Source organism: Montipora capricornis, chromosome 9 (assembly GCF_036669925.1).
Source record: "Montipora capricornis isolate CH-2021 chromosome 9, ASM3666992v2, whole genome shotgun sequence".
Classification (NCBI taxonomy): Eukaryota; Metazoa; Cnidaria; class Anthozoa; order Scleractinia; family Acroporidae; genus Montipora; species Montipora capricornis.
In genome coordinates this window covers 38,228,516-38,240,855 of record NC_090891.1, presented here as the reverse complement: position 1 = coordinate 38,240,855, position 12,340 = coordinate 38,228,516, and the positions used below count along the sequence as shown (strand labels likewise).

Sequence of the window (12,340 nt, the reverse complement as noted above, 5' to 3'; positions counted from 1 at the left end):
CAAGTACCCACGAAGCCATTTTAATACCCTGTGGGGTCATCAATCTCAAAGGGTTAGACCTTGCATAAATTCCTTGATTGGTGTACATCTACATCTACATCTACATGTTCCAGCACTCGGCAAAGTCCCTTTTTGGCTTATGGCTGTTTCTGCTTAGGTGGCCTCATACACTGTAAGCCTTTTTAGAGACATCACACCAAGCTGGCCACTTCTGATGGAGAGAACAGGACAGCCACAACACCGGGGACTACATCCCCTACTCTTATCGAATAGTGTGTGGGTTCTTTAACGTCCCACAGGAAACTTATGAACATAGAAGGTATTTGTGAGACGGGGCTCCGGTTTATAGTTCTTATCCGAGAAGGCTTGAAAGTCTAACCATTTGCAGATGAAATTACAAAGGCAGCACTTTCTCCTCAGTTCTTTTAAGATCCTGAGTGTTGATCCGGCCGGGGTTCGAACCCGCGACCTCCCGCATGACCGCCCGATGCTCAACCAACTGAGCCACCAGCCAAGTTGGCCACCAACTTGCAATGTACAACTTGCATTTTGAATTAAGGCCTTAGTTGTTAAAAACTTTGCTTGCATGGCATAAGCTTCCTTACATTTGTCAAGCACATTGGGGTTGATGCATACCAGCACCTCTAGGAACAACGTGATTGGGCGAGAAAAATGAGGGTAGATCGCGCAGAGGAAGCCACTAATCACAATACGGTAGAAGACCACATCCTTGGAATGGCAATAGGGGTGGGGGGGGGGGGGGTGACAGGGAAGGAGTGGTTTTCACTCTGAGAAATTTGTCTAGGAGAGAACCTCCAGCGAGGATTTGTGATGCTTCCCATGTCTGAACACTTGAAGCAGTTGGGGCCTTCCCTTCAAAGAGCAGAGACAAAAATGAAGCATTTCAAAAGAAAAAATGAAAATGTTATAATAAATGACAGTCATTGATGACCGTAAGAAAACAATCTTTATTGTTATCAAAGCAAAAAAATCATCAGAAATAAAGGTACTTTGAATGCCTATAAAAGCCCATGCATGCGCTTGGTCGCAGGTGTAACAATAAAGCTCAATTACAAGCCACTGCTTGGGAAAGCAGCCCAGGCTCCATCCTCAACGGCAAGAAAGCGACAGAAATCAATAAATTGTTACAACAAAGATGGCAAAAATGTGACCAGTTTTCAATGCCTACTTGTGCATTCTATCATGCATCTTAACTAATGCCATCACAGCCAAAGATGACTTTGTATGGTGGAGTGATTGGATACTGTGCACATAAGAAAAAGGGTCACATTCGTGACATCATTACTACAAGAACTATGGGTAGGCCTTTCAAATACCGGACTAAAATGGCGGAGGACAAAAGAATCATTGTTATTCCGAGTAGGCCTTGCTAATTAGGTCTTATGTTCGCTTTGTTCTTTTGTTTCATGGACATTAATTATTTCGGATCCGGTACATGAAAGACCAGCCAGTACTATGGGCAAACTGTACCACCTTTGACAAATGCTGTGATTTCATAAAGTACTACCTACATTTGAACTTATATTTTCTAGTGAGTTAACAACAAAAACTACAGATGCAAAGCTCTATGTACATTGTAGAACAGAGCTTGAATGGAGTGCATCGTTTAAAGTCACACAAAATGAATGTTAATGCTCACTAACCATTCTCTAAACAGAAGAAATAGGCTCAGACGTTTTAAAAACAAAACCAATGCAAAAAAAAAAGTTGGATGATAACTTCTAGAATTATAATCATTACTAAAAGCAAACACTAAAGAGGCCCTTCCAGGGAGGGAAAGGAGTGTCTTGTTCCCTTCAAAAATTTGCTTGTGTTCTGTTGTTCCTAAAATTACTTCCAAACTTGCTCTCAGCTTTTTGACCCCTAAAATGGTTTGTGTTCCTTTGTCCCCTAAGATATTTTCTCTTTTGTTCCCCCTCCTCCCTAGTTCAAATTACTGGTAGCCATGTTCCCCAAAACCCCCTGGGAGGGCCTCACTAAAATTTGCTTCTTGTTTTCTGACAAAGAAGACTTCTGGCTTCGGTTGTTCAAAAAGGTGGATAACGCTATCCACCGGATAAATCACTATCCAGTGCATAAACACTAGCAAAACCAATTGAGTTATCCAGTGCATAGTGCTATCCACCCTTCAAACAAGTGGGGCCGAGTGTCATTCACTCAATATTTACTTAACAGCCATGTCAATGACTCTTATGGATTTCTTTTTCCATAAAGGATAAATAACAAAATTCTTTTCCTACAAAAACTAAAATAACGACTTTGGAAAAAGAATTTTCTGACATTAAGATCAAGATGAAACAGGCCCACCTTAGAACACATTACTTCTCAAAAAAGTATACCTTCTATACTGTGGACAAATTCAGGAGTTTTAAAGAAGCTACATTATGATAGACCAGCTTCCAAGTTACACAGTTCCAGACTGACAGGAGAAACTACTGTTACCTAAAAGAAATTTACTATAATTATAATGCTATGCAGTTTAATGCATCTCAAGCAAACTTGTTTCAAAATTATGGTCGACACAAAAATTAGGAGGGAAGAAAGCAAAGTTTTCAACCTGGTCAGTGTCATAATAGAAACTTCAAGAGAAACTACTACTAAAGAAAAAGGACAATAACATTATTGTCTTTTTTCTTTTACAATAATAATAATATTATTATTATATCTGGTCCATGAAAATGCAGCCCAAAGCAAAACTCTCGTTTAATTTAAACACCTGTTTTCCTTTTCTTTTAAAATTTTTCACAAAATAAATTACAAAAATGAATATATTTTCCAACAAGACAATATGTATCTTCATCAAATATACAGTCTGCAGAGGACAAACTCTCCATACTCTTTGTAACAAATAAAAATGATAAATCTCACCATACAAGAACTTTCTTTATGTAACACTTACAATAATGCACCTTCTTAGGTTTAAAGTGTACTGCATACAAGCAGTAACCTCTGCGACTACACTTACAAGTAGTCTTACTTAATAACAAATTGTTATTGTTGTATTTAAAATTAGAAGTTAAAAATTACGAGTTTCACTCAACGCAAAATTGCTCCATAAAAGAAGCAGAAAAATACAGCTCAACTAATGATGCAACAAAGAATACATCACAGGATACAGGAAAGATGGGATTGAGTGAGGGGCCTGCACTGGAATTTAAAAAAGTGACTCTGGACTAGTTTAAAAAAACTAAATTCCAGAGATTATCTAAACATATGTATTACAAAGCAAGTAATGGCTATAATGTAAATTAACCTTTTTGATTTAGAAAGGCAACTGCCTATGTTTTTAACATACTTTTACTGTTGTTTTCATCTAAGCGTGGGCAAATGACAGGAAAACATGTTCCTTGAAGTTTGAATTTGGCTGCCATTAAGCAAACAGTTTGAAAGTATTAATTGAAGCATACTTTATCAGATCAGGGTCAATTTCTTAGAAAAACTGTCTTGCTTCAATTCTAGGAAAACTTGCATGAACATCTCTCAAACTTTGAATACTTGAAGAAAAAACTTGTCACGTATGCACCTGATTAGAGCATGTTTTCCTGTCACATGTCCACGCTCAGATGAAAACAACGGTAACTGTGAGATGTGAGACAAGGCCCAAAACTTCATTGAAAACTCTTAACTTAATAATCAATGTCCAAATTGATGAACCCAATGATAAAAGTATCTAACTTCTGCAAAAACGCATAAACTGGTCTACAGTCTACATATGAATTCCAGAAAAGGTAATTCAATCCCCTTCCATAACTATCATATGTACTATTTTCCCTTAGCTAATATCCACGGTTCCCAGACATTGATTTTACGAGTGAGGGACAGTGTCACAGTTGTAGTTCTACTGTTTTCAGGTGAAACATGGGTTGAGCTCAGAACTTCGTAATTATTAAGCTAACACTCCTGACAACCCAAAGAAACACGTCAAAAGAACTACATGTACAGGGATGAGCTATTCACTTCTTTCGATTAAACAAAAATTGCAAGGTTGTCTTTCAGATTCCGGTACATCTCTATTCATCCATCCATCCATCCATCCTTGGCAGCTGGTTTGAGTTTAGTAACCGACAGTTGTCATTGTAAAAATCCGTTTTGGTCTTAGGTTTAAAAGAATCTGTCTTAAATAAATCTGTCTTTTATTACTTCAGTTAAAGTGAAAAAGTACCCAACTTCTCTTAGTGAATTTGCTGTCACTTTTAGTGACAAAAAAAACCAATATTATTCTTTGCAATAAAATCATAGCGTATGTTTGGTCTTCACTAATACAAACATGTTGGTTAGTGTTAAGAGTTATGATGAAAAGATTGTGATACTGCTCCTCTAAAACCAAGTTTCCTGTGTCAATAAACAGTTGTATATGGCCCCAGGTTGAGTAAACATCACTGATGGAAAAGTAATATAATTTTTACAAATGCTTTCAATTCAGATTTAGTCTTGGTCTTAAAACATGGTTGGTTTTCACAGATTTTTCATGCCTAAGGAATCATAAAGACTGTGCAAATCAAATTGGTAGATTTCTCCAGTTTAATAATTTCAAAGCTGTTAAAAGATCTTGACCTTGACCAGGTTAAATGACCGGGATTGAAAAACCCACACCACTGTTGTCAACTTGACTCGAGCACCACAGTACAACGTCCTTTCTTGGCATTATAATCCAAAGAAATAAGGAAAGCATCCTCATCAGCAAATTCCTTGACTGCTTTATCATCAATTTCTGATAACGTTCTGCAAGTAAACAGAAATTAAGGAGCTAACGATAACAACTTCTCAATTTTGTTTTGTCACTGCAAGAGAAAAGTTTAATTAAAATAAAATCAAGTTATACCATTTCAAATTTCTAGTGTATAAATTAATGTTTCACAATGATTGTAAATAGACATACATTTTCGGTAAATTGTTTAGACAGTCGTTTTTGAAACCATGAATCACAAAACATAATTTGAAGACTTCTATCATTTTCAGTTTTCAATCAAATTATCACCTACGACCAATTCACAAATAATGCAGTCACATAAAATTCTTACTATAAAAGATTAGAAGACTTACTGAAATTCAAAACTGCGACAACAAATCTGAGTTCAAAATGGAATAATGTTTTGCATTTATTTTTTTATTTCATTGTGAAAACAATAATGTACCACCAAATAAATTATATTAAAGGGATGTATGGAGATGCAAGGGTCAACTTGTAAAGGAAAATGAAACAAAGTGCTAGCATATTTAAAATTTAAATTTTACAGGATCAAATTTTCAAAAAGATCAAAATATTACGGACTAGTCTTGACTCTTGCACATCCACAGAACATAACTTAAGAGTGTTAAACAACATAAATAAACATCTCCCAACAAACATTTAACATGTTGCACACATCAGCACTCCACACAAAACTAAACCTTAGCTGATGTTCAGACAACAAACCAAACAGGTATGTAATAAATTAACTTGCACTTTGCCAGTATAGTTTTCGTCATTGTGTGAACATCAAACCAAAGAGATGTGTTATAAATAACTACAACACAAAACTTTCAAGCAAGGAGACAACATTTTGTTATTTTTGAATTAACCAACTACAAGGAATCAGAAATCAAACAAATCAGAATTTTTGGGCATCAAACCAAGTCGCAGGGAAAAAAGGGACATTTCTTTCACATGAAGGTGGATACTTAATTTATAACAAAATGCTAACTCAACCGCACATTTTTTCACAAGAGCAACACAAGATACAGATACTCACAACCCCCAAAAACAATAATTTCTTAAAGGTTATGCTACCCTGCAAGTTTGTAGGTGCGCAAAACTCCATCTTGACATCCACGAGGCCCTACCAATGGTACATGTACCAATTCAGGGACTGAAAAATTCAAACAACAAACCAACGTACAACAACCTCACAAAAAAACTCACTTCTTGGATCAAAAATTTCATTCCATCCACAAAAAAGGTACACAACAGGACATACCATTAGATGGTATTATCATTTTTAATGCACTCATCTTTCTCTTAAAGAAAGTAGCTCATCACAACTAGGAATGCAAATTATCTTATGGTGAAAAAGGTAAAAGAAAGCTTGAAAGAGCCAGGCTAAAATGGGAAATGAACCTAAAACTTTGGCTATCTCTGTGCTGTTCTCAAATACAAAAGTGCCAAATGTTTGAATCTTTTAACACAACAAACTTCTTAAGTCTGATTACGTTTAAGTTTTTGCCACATCTGAGTTTGCTTTGCAGCCGAAGTTGTGTTCTATACCACACCCACAAAAAAGGAATTTGATGGCAATTATTAAAGAAAAACAGAGCCACAAAACAAAGCTAACAAAATTAATCACATGGTGTACTGTACCAATCTGTGCTGCTTAAAGGATTCAAGATCTCTGATCAAAAGCTAGAAATCAAAACAGTACATGTATCAATGTTGTAAGCCCTTTGGGGCAATACCTCAAACAACACCACAACAAGATAAGTACAAATTAAACAATACGGCATAAAACCTTTTGTCTACATGTAAGTTATCATCAAAAACCGCTTATTATGACTCTGCAGGCCAGAAACTCCTGCTTGTTTCACAATCAATGTAGAATGGACATGACGTCTTAAATAGAGAGTCTTTCTATCTAAAATGAGATTTTCTACACAAGGTCATATGTGAAAGCTCTCTCATAAAGAAGGGTACTAAAGTAACCTACACTTGTTTACTTTCCATCTCGTAAGTACACCAATATTCATTTTTACATTACCCACAACATTAAAGTCAGGTCAGTCAGGTTTTAAGTAAATGTCCCTCTTCACAGGTCACTTGTTATAAAACCTTAACTAATGCTAAACGTGGGCCTCATTACGCCTTGTTAGGCCTCAACATCGTAGCCAACCTTGAAGGTTTTGGTTTGCTTTAGTACAGTTAAAACAATGACCTGTAATGAGTGACCTGTGGAATGTGACCTGTGTTTTAAACCTGCCGCACACATTCACCCAAATACCTCTAAATACATAAGGCCTGAAACACTCGCACACAAAGCTATTAAAGGGTCTTAACACAGCCAACTAAACAATGCCACAATGGCAAATATTACTTGTTGTGTAACAAGTTTGCCAGCACAAAAAATGACAGAAAGAATCAAAAGTCCAGATTAGCTCTAAATCTGCATTTCACCAATGGTTGAAAATCTTTGCAAAGGGCATCAGGCCCTTTAACCTTCTTCTTCTTCTAGTTTGATGCAATATTATTTCGTTGTGTGAAGGCCCCTTTCCACAACCAGATTATTACTGCTTAAATATTGTTAACACTTCAATATAGTCCAAAGCACGAACGTGACATTGACAAAATTATTAACATTTTTCACTCACTCACTGACATGGCACAAGGTTTTGCAATACAGGAAATTCAAAGTTCACCTAACCTCTCTTATTTTCAATTTCCTTTCCATTTCGAGATTTACAATGTATATCAACACCACTTTTCTCCCGATATTTCTCTTTTGAATAGCCAAACAAGTTCTGTAAAGCTGCAAACCAGCGGTCATTAATTTTGTCCTGAACAAGTGAGAGCCATGGGTGTTTTCCTGAGATGACAATACAGACTGCCACATTACATGATGTTTCCATTTTCAACATTATTCTACAATGCAAAGCAGTTTACAGTGCCATCACATGGGACCCATGCTTCACAATGACTTGATTGTCATCAGTCAAATTGGAGCTACAGTAAGTTTGGTAACTTTCACCACGAAAATAAAATCAAAATTTAGAGGAAACAACCAAAGGTATAAAACTTACAATGAAAACGAGCTAAGGTTAGGTGCCCTTAAACTGTTTAACAGCCACAATAGAACATGTTCATACATTGTAAATGGTGGCCAATAAATTTTTCTTTTGTCTTTGTGCTAAGGATACCGACTAGCCTCACTCCAAAGCAACATTTCTTTTGAATTTTGTCCATGCAAATGAGGCTAGTTGGTTTTGTTAGCACAAGGACAATGACATAATTTATTGGTCACCATTTATGACTACGAACTATAGTCACTTGCAGAACACTTAGACCTTTTGCCTTTTGTTACTTGTAAGAGATAAAAAATTGGAAAACTTCAGCTATTGTAAGTAGCATATAATTTTTTCTTGGTCCATTGGCATCACATAATATATTTTGCTGTGAACTTCCAGACCTATGAGTTCTGTACCTAAGAAAGATTTGAACAAAATCTACAGAGCTCATTTCAATCTAGGAAGAGAAAATTATGTTACAGTACATGCCAATTTGAAGAATTGGACAAAATTTAAAGAAGACTACTTCGCAAAGGAAAAACTTGATGTGAAAAAAAAAAACAAAAGGCATTAGGTTGCAGAAATATTAAAACACAAATAAAAGCAAATTCAACTACCAGTTACAAAAGGCACACACATTATTTTAAACAATTCTCTCTATAGTTAAGTGGACAGAAAATAACAATGAAAAAGTAAAGGCAGGAGGTGAAAAGGAGTTTTGTTCCAGCTGTTTGAATTTAATGAATTAAATTGCCGCATGTAGACTAAAATTCGCCAGGTATGCACCAATAATATAATTATTGGACTACTATATTATTAATTAAGCATACACAAATTAGAAAACTGCTTGTCTGTGAATTTATTGGCCTGGATACAATAATTATTCACAAAAGAAAAATGTTAACTGTCAAAGACAAGGTAGAAGAATAAAGCTTCAAATCACACAAAAGTACGAACTAAATTTGGACTGTCAGAAACAAAAGGTTTTTCAGCTAAGTATTTTCCCCAGTTTCAGGATATTATTTACATCTCTGATCCTGTCTATCAATGATAATAGCGAAGAAGTCTTTTTTAGTTTGTTTGCCCATTGATGGCTATTTTCTTATCTTCTTTCTGCATATTGTTTAACTGCAGTAGTGGAAGCAATGGATCCATTTTGTTGCTGGGTTGGTAATATCATTGACCAGAAAAGAAAATGGAGCTTTTGCATTGACATGATTGATTTCCACTAAAGCCCGTTCATGGGAGACCACAGCGTATTGTCCCTGCAAGGACTTCTAATCTGATATTTTTTAACCTCTTTTTCTTTAGTAGATTTTATTGTTGTTTTTGGTTGTTAAAAGCTACTTTCCAACCTTCGTTTCACATTTTTTGATTCGTGTATTGGGAAACAAATAGTGCTGCTGCTAAGCGGGTGCAGACTCACACAGCATGTGAGCGTTTTCGGCCTGATTGCCACTTCTATAAATACTCCCTGGGAAGGTGGAGATGAAACACCCTCAGAGTGAGAGTCTGAAGTTTCCACTGAAGTTAAAGGCATTCAAGTGGGGTTTGAACATTGCAAAATCCAAGTCACAAAGACATTAATCTTTTTTTTCTTACTTGTTTTTTTTTTTTTTGTATTTCATTGTTAAAGGCTTTTTCCTAAATGTTCTTTTCACATCTTTGATTCCTGTATTGGGAAAAATTGCATTGGAATTCCCAAACAGTGCTTTGTGTTAGCAGGTGTTGACTCACAATGGCCGAATGAATACACTAGTTCGATTCATAAAAGCTTGGCACAATGGCCAATTATTTTTTGAACATACTGGTTTAATTCACAAAATGTTTGGCACAATGGCCAATTGAATGCACTGGTTTGATTCACAAAAAGTTCATGTTTTGGAACGACTGAACAAACTGGTTCGCAAAAACAGGTCGATTGGAGTATTCCTTCTATGCAATTATGTTCACAGTGGAACACACAAGAAAGAAGCAAGATCTAGAGATAACGTAGAAATTTCTCCTTACCATTATAAAGCTTGCCATTCTCAAAGAAACATCATCTGTCCACTTTATCAAATACTTTCAGGAGTGGGGTTACTCTGTCAATCATTACAGGCAGAAAGCATTCCAAACTAAGTTGTTGCTCAGATCGCAATAACAGAACTCCATGGCCAAGTGGTCTACAGTGCGTTCAGAATGCCAAAAAGCTGGAAGAGTGGGTCTTCTAACCACCGTATACTAAGGGAGTTTGGAAATGCTAAAGGGAATAAATTGGATCCCCAATCTGACCTTAATTTAATATCTGTGGGGCACATTTGTGACTACAAAGAAAAACAAAACAAAAAAGGAATGGGCCCGAATTGTTACTATGGCATCCCATGGAATTTGGGCCAGTGAAGAGCCAAATTTAAAATAAAGCTTTCAGCATTAACCAAAGATTTTTCATAATATTTCTTGATTCTGTAACTCATACTTGTTCCTTTGAAAAATGAATTTACCAGATTCTTTGTTACATGAAAATGCTTAAATTATCAACTACCGGTACTCTTGTTTTAGTTCTTCAAGATTCTTAATTTTAGGCCAAACCAAATCACAAACTTAGCACTTTACTGGGCCATTTTCATTCTTACTTTCATTTGGAAATCTCTTCTAAACCAACAGCTTTGTTGTGTAAATAATGCGATTGTTTAATTCGCTCATTTTCATTTTCCTCAGCTTAATTTGTGGTTTCCCTGTATTCTTGCCAACTGTCCCTTACTACAATTCCTTTGAGTCTGGAAAATTGCCAGGAAACAAAATCCACACAGCTTTAATGAAATAGTGTTTAACACAAAGGCTCTTACTAAGTGACTTCAATTTCCAAGCCACCTTATTCTTTTGCTTTAACAAGTATCTGAATTGCAAAAAAGAATCACCTACAATTTTAGCAATTGAGGTCTATTTCCGAGATTTATTTCTGTTTAAAACATTTTCCTTAAACAATGCATTAAAAAGTTGGTCCAGGAAAGGGAATCAATAATTTATTTTCACTTAAAGGATTGTACGTTAAGCAATCTTACAGTCAGCCTTTTATCAAATGCAGCCACCTGTTATCTGTCAAGACCCCAGAACAAAATCAAGTTTGGTGCCAACACTGTACCACATAAGCAGTAAATTTTGGCATGATTCTCAAATGCAAAAAGGCAGTTATAACATGAACACATTCTGCATATTTTAATAAAGAAAAATGTAACCAGTATCGCCCAATAGCTTGAAAATTTTCCAGTCCTTCTAAATGGAAGCAAATAATGGATGTGTAACTTGACTTTGGAAAAACTTCAACACTATCTCATTCCAAACATCAAGCAATAAGCACAAAGTTAATTTTGAAGAGGCAAAAACTTGATATGAATTTAAAAAAAAAAGGGTGTTAAACAAAAGAGCCTTTCCAAGATTTAGTTCTGTTTAAAACATTTTTCTTAAACAACGCATTAAAAAGTTGGTCCAAGAAAGGGAATCAATAATTTATTTTCAATTAAAGGATTGTACGTTAAGCAATCTTACAGTCAGCCTTTTATCAAATGCAGCCACCTGTTATCTGTCAAGACCCCAGAACAAAATCGAGTTTGGTGCCAACATTGTACCACATAAGCAATGAATTTTGGCATGATTCCCAAATGCAAAAAGGCAGTTCTAAAACCGAACAAATTCTGTATGCTTTAACAAAGAAAAATGTAACCAGTATCGCCCAAAAGCTAGAAAAATTTCCAGTCCTTCTAAATGGAAGCAAATAATGGATGTGTAACTTGACTTTAGAAAAACTTAAACACTATCTCATTCCAAACATTTGAGCAATAAGCACAAAGTTAATTTTGAAGGGGCAAAAACTTGCTATGAATTGAAAAAAAAAAGTTTTTAAAACCAAATAGCCTCAGTATTGCAAAAGAACAGTGAAAAACCATATTAGAATACAAGTTTCAAGAGCTGTACAAAGGTCATTCCAAGGAAATTCTTTGTTCTATTCACACACCTCGAGCAAGCATGCTGCAATATCAGGTTGAATTGTAAAATTCTAAGACCACAAAAAGTGGATTTCTGTCTAACAGTCATCAAAATTTGGCATAGAAAGAATTCAATACAAAATAAGGGTTTAGCTAGTCGTAAAAAAAAGGTCAAATACCAGCAAAGAACATTCCAAGAGGGCTCATGGCATAAACATAAATACTAACTCACTGGGATATAAAACTAGACGAACTTTTTCTTTCAAATGAAACATGTTACGTGATTATGAAACCAATTCGTGCCGGAAAATTAAAATAAGCAGATACAGGATGCGTGACGAGCAAAGAACCTTTGACCTAGAAAAAAAAAAATTTCCCCTGGGAAAAGCAAAATAGTGCTGCACACACTTTTGTTGAACAGTTTATGTACACGGAAAATAAAACAGAGATTATTCAGCTTTTGAACATTAAAAGGTTCAAGTATAAATTATGAAATTTAGTATTAGTTTGATTTGAATAAATCGAAAATAATGAATGAATGTGTAAAGAAAACCGGTCTCCAACTTGATTGACTATCTGGTTACCACGTGCGACCGATCACT

General features: G+C 35.5%; 1 protein-coding gene across 1 annotated transcript in view; it reads right to left on the bottom strand.

The window, feature by feature from the left end:
• Positions 1 to 948: 948 nt before the first annotated feature.
• LOC138016724 (grainyhead-like protein 1 homolog) overlaps positions 949 to 12,340 on the bottom strand; it is a 12,587-nt gene continuing 1,195 nt past the window's right edge. Inside the window, exon 2 of the mRNA XM_068863914.1 lies at positions 949 to 4,743. Coding sequence (XP_068720015.1) covers positions 4,623 to 4,743 — 121 coding nt within the window. The 3' untranslated portion in view covers positions 949 to 4,622. The remainder of the gene's footprint in view (positions 4,744 to 12,340) is intronic.